General features: G+C 58.0%; 4 protein-coding genes across 4 annotated transcripts; 2 read left to right on the plus strand and 2 right to left on the minus strand.

Moving 5' to 3' along the window:
- Positions 1–636: 636 nt before the first annotated feature.
- axe-2-2 (Acetylxylan esterase 2) lies at positions 637–1,436 on the minus strand (the record flags this gene model as incomplete). The annotated part of the gene is made up of 3 exons (XM_036634209.1): positions 637–807; positions 855–1,034; positions 1,083–1,436. 3 exons carry the CDS (start codon positions 1,434–1,436, stop codon positions 637–639), a joined length of 705 nt encoding a protein of 234 aa, XP_036500738.1.
- Positions 1,437–2,996: 1,560 nt separating this feature from the next.
- RRD1 (Serine/threonine-protein phosphatase 2A activator 1) lies at positions 2,997–4,515 on the plus strand (the record flags this gene model as incomplete). The annotated part of the gene is made up of 2 exons (XM_036634210.1): positions 2,997–4,034; positions 4,084–4,515. 2 exons carry the CDS (start codon positions 2,997–2,999, stop codon positions 4,513–4,515), a joined length of 1,470 nt encoding a protein of 489 aa, XP_036500737.1.
- A 3,601-nt stretch (positions 4,516–8,116) lies between these two features.
- Positions 8,117–10,276, minus strand: TOK1 (Outward-rectifier potassium channel TOK1; the record flags this gene model as incomplete). Its single annotated transcript, XM_036634211.1, has 3 exons — positions 8,117–9,899; positions 9,944–10,102; positions 10,164–10,276. The coding sequence occupies 3 exons, from the start codon at positions 10,274–10,276 to the stop codon at positions 8,117–8,119; spliced, it is 2,055 nt and encodes a 684-aa protein (XP_036500740.1).
- A 932-nt stretch (positions 10,277–11,208) lies between these two features.
- Positions 11,209–12,452, plus strand: CGCS363_v002363 (uncharacterized protein; the record flags this gene model as incomplete). The annotated part of the gene is made up of 2 exons (XM_036634212.1): positions 11,209–11,339; positions 11,384–12,452. 2 exons carry the CDS (start codon positions 11,209–11,211, stop codon positions 12,450–12,452), a joined length of 1,200 nt encoding a protein of 399 aa, XP_036500739.1.
- Positions 12,453–12,944: the final 492 nt, after the last annotated feature.

The raw sequence follows: 12,944 nt of genomic DNA on the forward strand, positions 1-12,944 counted from the left end.
GTCGTTCGAGACGCGGTAGCTGGATCGTGAACGCGTCGGACAGCTCAAGCTAGATGTGAAGCTAATTGGACAGACGATTGATGGGTGGGTCTATCCCGCTTAGTCAGGCAGCAGCCACAACCCGAGATCACGGACGACGATGCTCAGCCACTCTTACATGCCTCTAGCCACACGGTTATGAAGACCATCAACAGCTAGAACTTCATCGAGTCACGAAGCTTTAAGCTTACACATCGAATTGACTTTGCGATCGACTGGAGATTCCCGGAGAGCTGCAGCACACACCAAAATCGGCCATGCGAAACCGACAACGTCTCTAAATACGGATTCTCGATTAATTACGTCTATGCTTAGGCTCTTCAACCCAACCCTCGGTCGGTCTGAGCGCCGTCTATGGCACCCTCTATTAAGAGACGTCGGGATATTTACTTTGCGGTCTGGCCGAACTCGGTTGTAGGAGTTGGAGCTCGGCAAAAGCAACTCGAAAAGCACAATGCCCTCCCCACCCTCCCGAGCATCTATTATATCCAGGAACGCGCGGCCGAGAGTTCTGAGGGTGTTCTGTCACATCCGCACGTGTCCGAGTGCGAGCGCGAGCAGTCGCAGACTTCGCTCGCGATGGTCTCGTATCTCTGTCTACTTTAGTTTATCGCTGACAAACTGCTTGATCTGGTCGCCGTAGATGTTTGGATACTGGAGGTGCGCTACTGGGTCGTTGCCGTTGCAACAGAAGGGGTCGGCCGAGTCACAGAAGGACTTGATGTTGTTCCCAAACGGGCATTGGAAGCCTTGGGGTCGAGGAGCGAACTGACCATGTTAGTTGGTGAAGTTCTTAACAGATTCGAGCCACTCACTCCCTTCGTTTGGCAGGTGCCCACTTCATAGGGCAGCCCGGCAACGTATCGCGGGTCTCCCATGAAGATGGCAACCTTGACTGCCCCCAACGCTTGCTGCGAGATGAGCACGTTGGTGTTCTTGACTCCTTCGATGCTGTCACCGCCGCCGCAGTATGCGTTGTCCATGATTTGGGCACCCTGCGTTTTCGTTAGCTTCTGTAATGTACTCGCCAACGGACCGCTCACCTGTGAGAACCCCAACATGACAATCTTCGTCTGGGGACACCGCTTGTTGAAATCATTGATAGCCGTGGCTACAGAGTCTGTGCCGTTCTTGACCGAGTCGGCGTAGCTCACACCCAAGCAGTCCGTACCACCGCCGCAAGCAGGGTAGTTGATGGCCTCGTTCGTGGCTCCCTGGTTGGCCTTTGTGAGATCGTCGACAATTTTGGCTGCTGCCCCGAACCCCGGGGGCGCAGTCGTCTCCCGCGCTCCAAAGATGTGAATTGGCGGGCAGTCGTTACCCTGTCTTTGCTGCAGAGAGTGAGGCGTGGCCAAGGCTTGGCCGACGAGTAGAGCGATTCCAACGCTGAACCACATTTTGGACGGCAACGGCTATCGAAAAGAGCTTCTGAAGGAGTGACGTGAAAACGATCAGACATTAAGACCGCCGGGGTAGCTGTTGGCATATATAACTTTTTCAAAGGAAGCTCTCGACAACGACAATAGCGGCAATCGCGCCTAGTGCAAAACCCGCCTCACTTTCGGAAGCTTGCAGCTGTGCTTTTTCGTGATGGTTGTGTGGTGGATAGTTGAGAAGGCATCCGTCAACTGCCTTGGCAAAAGACTGAACTGACGGATGAACCGATTACTCCGGCACGGCGAGCACAGCTCTCAACAGACCGCGAGAAGCACCATCCACACACACACACTCACGGCAAAGGCGGCTGCGCGTTCCCTGCTTTCCCATCGTCCTGCCGCCCAAGGCCCGAGACGGGACGAAACGGATGCGGTCGCCACCAGTATGCGCTCCGACAGCTTATGACGGTATGACGCTCCAGCTCCGGGAGGCTGAAAGGACGGGAACGGGACACGTCGCACCATTCAGACGAAAGGCTGTGTCTGCTTGGCTGAGTTGGAGCCGCATAATGCAAGGCCAGGAGACATGTTTCTGAGAACCATATTGAAGATGAAATATCAGACAACGAGACCAAGCAGCAAGCGAGATAAGAGCTTCCACTGGTCGTCCGAAACGAGGTGGAGTTGCTGATTGGTCTGGAACATGTGGCTGTTTGACATGGAGGTCCATGTCCGCAGAGTCAGTGCTGCAGTGAGTGGTTGAGCTTCCCAACGGAGATACGCCTCGGACTTCGCAAGTGACTGCGTTGATGCCAGTAAATCTCGCATCGAACGCTCTCAAGAAGCTTGCCAAAGAGGTTTAGCCTCGATAATCGTCTGGTTCTCATCAGACCATCGCGTTTGAAGCTAGGCTCAGCCCGCCTTGCGGCAAGTCGGGAAGACAAAACCAGTTGAAAAACTTGTGTAATTTCATTTCAAGATTGAATTGATCGCCTCGGGCGGTTGCGAGGCTTTGGAATTGCAGATGCGAATGACGTCCAGCAAATCGTATTCGCTGCCGGCTACGGCGGACGGCGCGGAATCGAGATTCATCCAAGGGGTTGGATGACAGCGCCAGTCGTGCCGAAGCCCAGGGAAGAAAGCAGCTCGTCAAGAGGTTGTCAATGGATTCAATGCAGGTGAGACTTCTCACCTCCAGAGTCAATCGGGGAGGCATGTGAAGTTGCCGATGGGAAAGTTGCAAAGCAGGTTTCCGACGTGACTCGAGAGAGAATCCGGGAAGTGAATCACTCGAAACATTTCCGGTGCAGAGGCCAGCCCGTTGCCTGTGTAGTCTCGTCAAAGAAACAATGCGGTGTTGGTGTGTTGAACGTGCTGAGAACAGGTGGTCGTGGTGTTCTTGAAGTTGCTTTGGAGAGGTGTGGCTTGTGGCTTGTTCTCGTCTTCATCACCGCTGACTAAGCAGACACTGTCGTCACACCCCTCCATTGAAGCTCCTGAAGCTTTCAAGATTCAGTCGTCACAAACATCATACCGCGTCTTCAAACCAGCTCCGTCCAAGCTGGAAACGAGACAGCCACCATGGAGCCTCCAGCATCAGTATCAGCGCCGCCAGCGCAACCCTCCTCCTTCCCTACCATCAAACCTCTGCCAAAGACGACCCCTCACACCTTCCAAACCCCCACCAAACGCATCAACACCGGCACCGACCTCGCGACATTCCTCACCACAACCGCATACCGCGACATCCTTCTATTTCTCCTCCAGCTAAACCGATCCCTCTGCCCGCGCCGCTCCCCCTCGGGCGGCCCCGCAACGACCTACCCCCTCACCTCCGTCCCGCCGCCCTCGAGCGACCGCCTCCCGGCCCCGATCAAGGCCCTCCAGAACCTCCTCTCCGCCGCCGAGTCCCTGATCGAGCTCGCGCCCCCGGACCCCGGACCCCGCCGCTTCGGCAACGTCTCCTTCCGCAAGTGGCACGAGCTCCTCGCCGAGCGTGCACCGGCCCTCCTCTCCGAACACATCCCGTCCGCCGTCCTCTCCTTCCCGACGACGCCCTCCTCCGAACCGCCCTCATCCGAGCTTCTCTCCTACCTCCTCGGCTCCTTTGGGTCCTCGCAAAGGCTCGACTACGGCACGGGCCACGAGCTCGCCTTCCTCGCCTTCCTGGGCTCCCTCTACAAGCTGGGCTTCTTCGGCGATGGCCCCGAAGCCGACCCCGCCGCGACGGACCGCGCCATCGTCCTCGGCGTAATCGAGCCCTACCTCCGCGTCGTGCGCAAGCTCATCCTCACATACACCCTCGAGCCCGCGGGCTCTCACGGTGTCTGGGGCCTGGACGACCATTCTTTCCTCCCCTACATCTTCGGCTCAGCACAGCTCACGACCCCGATAACCCAAGGCTCCGCGGAGCCGATGCCGATGGAAGGGTCCGTCCGCGGGGCGCCCAAGACGGGAGACATTGTGAAGGCGGCCGTCGTCGAGGAGCAAAGAACCGAGAACATGTACTTCTCCGCCGTGGGCTTCATCAACGACGTCAAGAAGGGCCCGTTCTGGGAACACAGCCCCATCTTGTTCGACGTCTCTGGCGTCCAAGCCGGCTGGGGCAAGATCAACAAGGTAAGGTCTTCGTCTCCGGTGCTAACGAGTGGTAACTGACACGGCGCAGGGCATGCTCAAGATGTTCAACGCGGAGGTCCTGCAAAAGTTCCCCGTCGTCCAGCACTTCACCTTCGGCTCCCTCTTCTCCTGGGACCAGGACCCCGACGCCGCCCCTGTCGCCCCGTCCGTACACGCCGCAAACCAGCCGTCATACAACTACCCGGCAACGACAGCCCCGCCACCGCCGCAGGGAGCAGGCACAGCGGCACCGTGGGCGGCAGGCCGCGGGCAGATGATGCCGCCGAGAGGACCGGTACCGCCATCTGGTGCTAGAATACCTCCGCCTGGTGGCATGCCGTACACGAGACAACCGCCGGCGGCTACATCGGGTGCGCCACCAGCGCCGGGCATGCTTCCGATGCCCGCTCCCGGTGCGCAGGCGCAGAGCGGCTCGACGGATGCACAGGTCACCTTGACCAAGGCACCGTGGGCCAAGTAGGGAAGCGATGATCATGATTATGAGACCAGCCTGGCGAGAGATGCCAGAGCAATGAATCAAAGGATATACCCTCAAGAGCCGTAGACGGCCGAATGCAAGATCAATTGAATCAAATAAACCTTACCTTACCAGAGTACAACACTCAGCGTTATCCGTCGTCTTATTCTTGTCGGTCCTGCCCAGTTGTGCCCTGTCACCAACACTTGAAGCATCACAATTCAAAATGTAGAAGCAAAACGCTTTGATTTAACTACTCAAGTAATGGGTATCCGGCAATTAAGAAAACAAACAAAGTAGCCCGCGGGCTTTCATCGCTCCCTTCAGCTGTTTTCGCTGCAGATCTTGTATACCATGCGGTGGCGTTTGCCCACCTAGATCCAAGCCGGACCAACATTGGGGACTTCAACCTTTATGTAGGCAGGGTGATCTTCATACCAAGCTATCTCAGATCCGCCAGACGTGAAGTATCCAGGGGCATGACCGAAATCATAGGTGAGAGGATCAAAATCAACTTCAAGGTCATAAGGAATATGGACTGTCAACTAGGCAGGGGGAGCTCCAGAAGCCGGGGCGGGAGCAGCGGCGGGAGCCGGAGCGGGAGTCTCCTTCGTCTCGGTCTCCGTCTTGGCTGGCTCTGCCGCCTTGGGGGCTTCCACTGGGGGGTCCGCCGCCGGGGGAGCAGCAGCAGGAGTTCCAGCGGCCGGGGCGGCAGCCGGGGCTGCGGGAGTCTCCGTCTTCGCGGGCTCGGTGGCAGCCGGTGCAGCGGGTTCAGCAGCCTTGGGGGCTTCAGCGGGAGGCGCAGGTGCAGGTGCAGCAGCTAAAAACGCGTCAGTCTCGGGTATCTGTGCCGGGTGGATCGCCAACACGTGAACGTACCGGCCTCGGGCGCCTTGGCGGGCTCGGTGGTCGCCGGAGCTGCCTCCGGCTTGGCTGCGGGCTCGGGGGCCTTGGCCGGCTCAGAAGCGGGAGCGGCAGCGGCAGCGGCAGCGGCAGCAGGAGCTGCGGGCTCGGCTGCGAGAAACGTCAGTTACTGATCTGAAGACGCGTCTCCTCTGATAGGAATGCAAGGCAATCACGTACTCGCGGGGGCAGCGGCGGGAGCGGCCTCGGTCTTGGTAGGCTCAGTAGCGGTCGAAGTGGTGGCAGCAGGTTGTGTCCCGTTAGTCGGCTGGCTTGTGTTGTTGGTCTTCTTCTTCTTGAAGATCTCCTTGAGCTTGTCCTTGAGGTTGTCAAGGGCGCCGAGAGCTGTCATGGACGTGTTAGTGATTTGTCTTGGCATTGTGATTTGAACGACATGGAGACCGGCCACAGGAGAGGCGTTTCCGAGGTATCTGAGCATGATGCTCTCGCAAGCTCATGGGCCGCGGACGCAACGACGGGGCTACTTACGAACTCCACCCATGATGGCGGTTTTGAATGACTGTAGTAGAGCTGTCGGTGGTTGGATACGCTTATAAGCAGCGATAGACTGGTAGTGGGTTGATACTGAATACTCGGATGGTGACAGCGAGAGCAGACGATGGACGTTGGATGTAAGGACGACGACGACGACGATGCCGGGGCCTCGAGTAGAAATAGCCACGCGCCCAGCAGCAGCAGCAGCAGCGGCAGAAAAGGGTCTCTCGTCTCAGCAGAACGGCGGGAAGGAGCTGGGGTCCAATGGTGCGTGCCTCGTTCCCTGCTGAGGCAGTGACAATCAATGGAGAGGGGCCCGTGGCGGCCAACCGTGCAGCTGCCATCCCTACCAGTGACACCGACTACAGCACACTTTGGTCTCCCTAGCGCATCACCAGGTGCGCCCTGACTCCTCCACAACGGCGGGCAGTGGGCGACATTGGCGACCTCCCCACGCGGTACGTACCCGGGCAGAGCTTAGCACTTGCGATGGCTGCTAAATTAGGATCCAGAAGCACCTCACACGCCAAGGACGACCTTGACTGCGGGAGGCGAAGGCAGCCGGAGGCATCCAGTGAAGATGGCAGTGAACACTGAACAGCAGCGGAAGACGTCCCGATGTGCCAATCCACGAGCGTCAGCAGTGATTTCCCGCAGATAGAGCACGCCTCCCAGAGTTCATCCGTCATCGGAGATTCGCGCCGTTCGTATCGCAGCAAGTCTGGCAAAGTTTGATGAACAGGATGGGCGGGCAGCGGCATGCTGAAACCCTGCTTTTCCAACGCCCTTCTGCTTGCTGGAAGCTGTGGCTGCATGCTGCATGCTGCGCGCCAAGGACGGCGTCGACCTCTGCCGCAGCGACTTCATCTCACTGCACTCGCTCTCGCTCCAGCTGGCTCCTGATCAAGGCGATGGTGCCGATGGATTATGCAGCGTTGTTATTACCACCCACCAAGAGCCTGGCCCTGATGGGTGGCATTCGCCCATCGTCTGGAGCTGCAGGTCGCCCACACAGCTCCAGAACAAATCTGACAATATGCCGTCATTTCATCAGACCGCAAGCCAGGGTTGGCTGGCACCAGATAGCCAGAGACTCAGGGCCGGAGGACTACACCGCTTCGGGTTAAAGAAGTTCTGATAATCAGATGCACCGGTGGTCAAACATCGGATCAAGAGGTTTGAGATTGCTCGAAATTGGTGCGGATGCCCGCTGCAACGTCGAGCAATCTCGACTCGCCCGTTGATCCTCACATGAGCGTCTCGGAAACGCCCAAACAGAGCAGCTCGACATGTCACGTGCGGACAGAACATCGACCCACTTGTGCTAGCACAAATGATTCTGCACGAGTCCGACAATCATGGAACGTCGCGAGAAAAAGCGTCATTAACATCATCTGCCAAAAATTCACCAATCCGGCAAAAGAATGGGGCCTGACCGGGGATCGAACCCGGGACCTCTCGCACCCAAAGCGAGAATCATACCTCTAGACCATCAGGCCGGAAGAGCAAATCTTACTCATCAGCTGCCAATCGATTGGCGATGCCGGGGAGGCCAGATTCAGCGCTTATGTTTGACATGCGCCGCACGGTGGGTGTGCAGGAGAAGGAATGTGGGTGCGTACCACGGACGCTCAACTTTGTGCCAGCCAGCGACCAGGGATGTCATCGCCGAGTGCAGGAGCGGGTCGGCGGCTGCAGTGCCGCTGCGTGGGTGGAGTCGGCGGAAAACCTTCGAAGATGAAGATGGGACGAATGCGAGAAGAACAAAGTTGTTTGTTTTTCTCTCTGTTGGATTCCCAGGTCGGGAAAGTAGCGTCGAGAATTCAGAATTTATTTCTTGCAAGACGGGCGGCTTGTTGTGAAAATAATGCAAGTGGCCCCCTCTTGGCGGCGAAATTTGAACCGTGACCAGATTGGTCGGCGGAGCCAAGCCAGGGTTGATTGGATTGCAAAGTAATTTTGCCAAGGGCTGGCCTGTCAATGCCTGCAATTCATTGGACACAGATCCAGCCAAGGTCGACCTGGCGGGAGTGTGCAGCGTCGTTGTTTGACTTGTTGTAAGAAGGATAGGATCGACGACCAGGTGAAGCTGTCGCGTTCTTTGTCGAAAAAGGGCAGTCTTTGACTTGGTGCAGTGAATGGTCGATATCAGGTTGTGGCAGGAATACTGAGGGTACAGAAACATTGTTGGGTATCATTCGCAAAACTACATAATCTCATCCCCGGCGTCCTTCTCCCCTCGCACGTCACTGCTGCTGCTCTCGCCACGGACAACATCAAGCTCGTCCCGCAACTTCTCCGTCAACTTCTCGATAATCCACTCGCACTCCTCCAAGCTCCCCATCAGCGGCGACTGCGACCCGACCCACGACCACTTGTCTTCGTCAGGGCACTCCATATCCTCATCGCGCACCTTCCTCCGTCTGCTCCTCTTTTTCTTCTTGGAGTGGATGTGCGGGCGAGCCTTGCGGTGCGTGGCGGAGCTGCTTTCGTCCTCCCCAATCAGCTTCAGGTACCACGCCCACTCGGCGAACGAGTACTTTTTCGCGGGCTTCTGTTTGGAATGCTGGCGGACGGCGGCTATCTCCGAGATGAGCAGGAAATGGTACTCGGCGCGAGAGGACGGCAGCGGTGCCGTGGGGTCGCGACTGCGGGACTGTTGTCGGCCTGAGGTGGGATCGGGGACGGAGGAGTAGGCGTCCGTGTCGTTGTCGTCCTCCTCGGAGCTGCCCTGCTCTAGCCGGTGGGCATTTCCAAGGAAGCCCGGGGGCAGCTCGTCTTCCTCGTCCATTAGCGGCCCCTTGAATATGACGCCGCAAGTCCATCGGTCCAGCAGAGCGAGGAGCTCCTTGCGGAAGCCCCGTTCTCCCGGCAGGATAGTAACGTTTCCGAGCTCGAGCGTAGCGTCGCGGACGGCCTTGACGACGGTGTCTCCTGCATTCGAAATCATGACCGTCATCGTCGGCAGCGCCAGGAGCGACCAAAAGACGAAGAACGCCTTGCCCGAGTTAGAGACAGGGGTGCGGTCTCCGTAACCGATGGTGGTCAGTGTGACAAAGGCAAAGTAGAAGCCCTCAAAGTAGGACCAGTTCTGGTACGGACGTTCGCACTCCTGGAAGATCTTGGCACCGACGAGCCAGAGGATGAGCCAGGACGAAAAGGAGATGGACATGGCCATCCAGCGGCGACGGACAGAAGCAGAATCTTGGATCTTGCGCATGAGGTTGAACTCTTCCTGGCGACGCTCGAACTCGGTGGCCGGCAGCGGCGAGGCATCCGAGATGGGAGACTCGACGTTGGACGGGATGGGCTTGAGGATGTCGTCCTTTCCCTTGCGGGTCATTGTACGGATTAGCTGCCGACGCTTCTTCTCGACCATGCGCGCGTCCAGTCTGCGGCGGCCGCGTTCGAGAACCAAGCTGCGGATGGAGCCGATGACCAGACCGAGGCTGATGACTCCGATGAGGGCGTAGGGGATGAGCAGAGCTCTCCCAAGGGGTGAGGCGGCCGCAAAGTCGCCGAAACCGACAGTGAAGAGCGTCACGTCGGCCCAGTAGACAGCATCAAGGTAAGACCAGTCTTCGATGGTGGAGAATACGAGCGCGCCGAGCAGCAGGTAGAGGAGGAAGAGGATCGTCTGCAGCATGAGGGTACGCTGCGCCGTGGTGAGTTGAAAGTCCTCCGCGTAGTGGCGGGTGTATGCGCCGTACACGGTGACGACCATGAGGGAGGCGGTGACGAAGTAGAGAATGGCTGCGAACATGCCATAGTAGAAGGCCTGGGAGTTGATGTACTCTTCTCGCGGTTCAATCACGAGTGGTCCCGAGGCAGTGGCATTGAGAGCGATTAGGCAGATCGCAGAGAGATACCAGCCCACGATGGTGATGGGCTGGGCCAGGGAGAAGCGGACCCGGCGGGCCATGTTCAGCAGGAGGAATACATTCGAGACGATGGCGATGGCCAGCTGGATGGCGTTGACGATGATGAGCCTGGTCGTGTTAGAACACTCCTCAAGTAAGGGGACGACACCAACCATTTTGGATCCGGGACAAAGGTAGCGGCATCGATATCGGTTCCTGGCGGGAAGTGCTGCCGCCAAGGGCGAACGAGAGCGCATATACTGAACGCCGATGCAACTGGGCCAAGGGTGCCGGCGATCATGGGGAACGCGGAGGACGCGAACCACCAACGGCTACACAGGTCAGCGACGGAACAAACACTAGATGCCAAGCCCATGTACGATGGAAACTTACCTCGGATCCAAGTGGGCATCGTCATTCTGGAAGCGCTTGTCTCGTTGAGCCTTGGCCTGCTCCGACTGGGCAACGCGCTGCTCGATGTTATCCCCCAGATCGGCGTCGTTCATGGTGCCGGCTTGCGGAGAGGTTTGTGGCCAAAATAAGCGGGTTCAAAGCGGCGGAACCACCAAAACGAAGGCATTCCCGAATGTGGTCCAAAAACCGCTTCTGAGCAGAAACGACGGCGAGATCGTCCAGGGCAATGTTACCCAGAATAAAAAGACATACAAATTCAAGGGATGAGTGCTTCGAAAAAGGAGAGGCGTCACTCGACCTCAAAATCAAGGTCTTGGCCCGGCCGGACCTCTAGACCCGACGTACCCGGGTTCCCCCCGAGGGAAGATGGTGGTACAACGCGCTTCGGCGATGACGTCGGCTGGTGGACGTGAGGGTGTGCAGCTCTGATGCCCGCCTCCTAGGGTAAGACGGCCGGGGCTTTCTTAGCGAACACGGGGCTAGACGGATTCGATGATCGGGGACGTGGAGTCGGGTGCGAGCGCAGACCTGTGTCAACATCAGGTCGTCGAGTGTGTGACCGTGCTTGGCGAGCATCTTTTATATGTATCTTGACCCCAGACTCGCCCAACTCGTGAGGAATGGAACATCAGGTTACCCATGCTTGCAGAAACGAGCTCATGATTGCTGCTCCAGTCGTGTACGAGAGAATAGCGCGCGTTGCTTGGCCGCCGGTGATGCCACGCGCTGCCCTTTACAGCGTCTTAGCGGTTTGCTTGAGCGCGCTAATGAGGGCCACGGGGGACCCTTGGCGAGAGCGACGGCGGGGATGTGGGGGGGCTGCGGCGGTGCAGCACACAAGAACGGAATGGCCACTGGCTGGCCAGGCCGCTCGCTGTCAGGGGGTCGCAAAAACGCGTCAGGGTGTGCTGGCGAGCGCCTCGTCTACATCTTGCATCCATTGTTGGTGAATCGATTTCAGGCCTGTCGATATGGAATGAGGAATTTGGGTCTCTGATCCCACGCCGGCTCTTATTTTTAGACAATGAGAAGATGGCCAAGACTGTGGCTGCCGTGTCGTCTCCCACGTGCCCAACGGCGATGCTTCCACTCCGAGCAAACCCTTGACGACTCTGTCGAGTTGCCGATCGGCTCGTCTGGCAGCATCACAGTAGAGTATGTCTCTCTAAAAAGCTCAAGATCGTGTCTGACAAGCCCAGCCTTCACAATGTCGTGCGGCAATCTTCTTCAGCCCCTCTGATCATATACATACCGCCACACTCGCCACACCCGGGCACTCACCCGTCCGTCCCCGGGTTTCTTCACCCATATCCGACGGCCGTCATCAACTACCGATGGTCCGCCCCGGACTCCACTCCCCCGGACGCGTCGGGGGAGCCCAGCTTCACCACGCCCCTGCAGTGGCCCACGCCCATCCACGACATCCTGGCCGGCTACACCTGGATCACCGAGAACCTCCGCCCGGAGCACACTGCCCGCCGAGACCTCTACGTCTACAGCTCCCACGCCGGCGCCAGCCTCGCCGCCTCCCTCGCCCTGACCGAGTCTCACCACCACGAACGCGTGGCCGTCCGCGGTCTGGTCGCCTGGAACGGCATCTACAACTGGTCCATGTTCCTCCCAGACCACCGCATCAACAAGCCCGCAACCCCGCGCGGCCGCAAACTCCCCTCGCGGCCGAAGGAGGGCTCGGCGTTGCACGCCCTGCAGATGGAGATGACCGATCTGTTCAGGAAACCCGCGGACCTGTTTGACAATTTTGCGAGCCCGAGTCTCTTCTTCCAGACCTCGGGGATGCTTCCGCCGTCTACGTTCACGCAGGCAGCCGTGATGACGGAGATGTTGAATCGCATGTCGTCTTTGACGTCTGGCGGGAGTGTCAGTGATCTTCTGGCCGCGACAGGCAGTGCGTTCACGGCACCGAGGCGGAGCGCGCTCATGTTTCCCCCAAGAAAGTCCACACTGAAGCTGCCGGCGTCGTTGTTGCTTCACGATAGCCCGCCTTTGCAGACAACGAAGAGGGGGAAGCGCAGGGCCGCGGGACACACGTTCGAAGCCCAGGCGTCGGAGTTGGCCTCGCTGATGAGGAAGAGCTTGGAAAAGTTGGAGTTCAAGTCGCGATTGCAGTGGGATGAGGACTTTGACGCCGAGACCGAAGCAGAACGGCGGGTCAAGCTGGTGGACGTCGGGGACAACGAGTACTTGCAGCTGGGTGAGCGTGGTCAAGAAGTCATCACAAGATGGCTGGAGGACAGATTCGAATCGTGATACCCATTCCACTCCTTGTACATACTGAATCAACTCTGGTCAAACACTGATGATGTCGTGTCATGCAAATGCATTATGAGTGAGCTCTGGGTTGTCTAACGAATACATCACTCAAGCTCATACGTCCAGGCGAAGCACGCCACATAACCGTCAGGTCTGAGGGTATCGATACTATCATTAAGTTTATGAATCCGGTGGAGCCATGCTGCCCCACGCTGCCTCATCCAAGGCCAAGACGAACCCAAACCCAGGGCTGTCCAAGCCTCCCAATAGAATACAAATCTTTGTACAAACGCTACGGCGTCAATGCCGGTAGCAAAAGTCATACACAAAATCGTTACAAACGTTGGGGCCAAATCCCCCGTATCTGCTTCGTTCCATCGCTTCCTTACGATGGCAGGATGTGCCAATGTGGACGAATCACCACATCGCTCGTCCGGCACCTGCCAGCATGTCCACCACGGTTCCAACGACTCCAACCCCCAGCATGAG

This window comes from Colletotrichum siamense (genome assembly GCF_013390195.1).
Source record: "Colletotrichum siamense strain Cg363 chromosome Unknown KSG_Cg363_contig02, whole genome shotgun sequence".
Lineage (NCBI taxonomy): Eukaryota > Fungi > Ascomycota > Sordariomycetes > Glomerellales > Glomerellaceae > Colletotrichum > Colletotrichum siamense.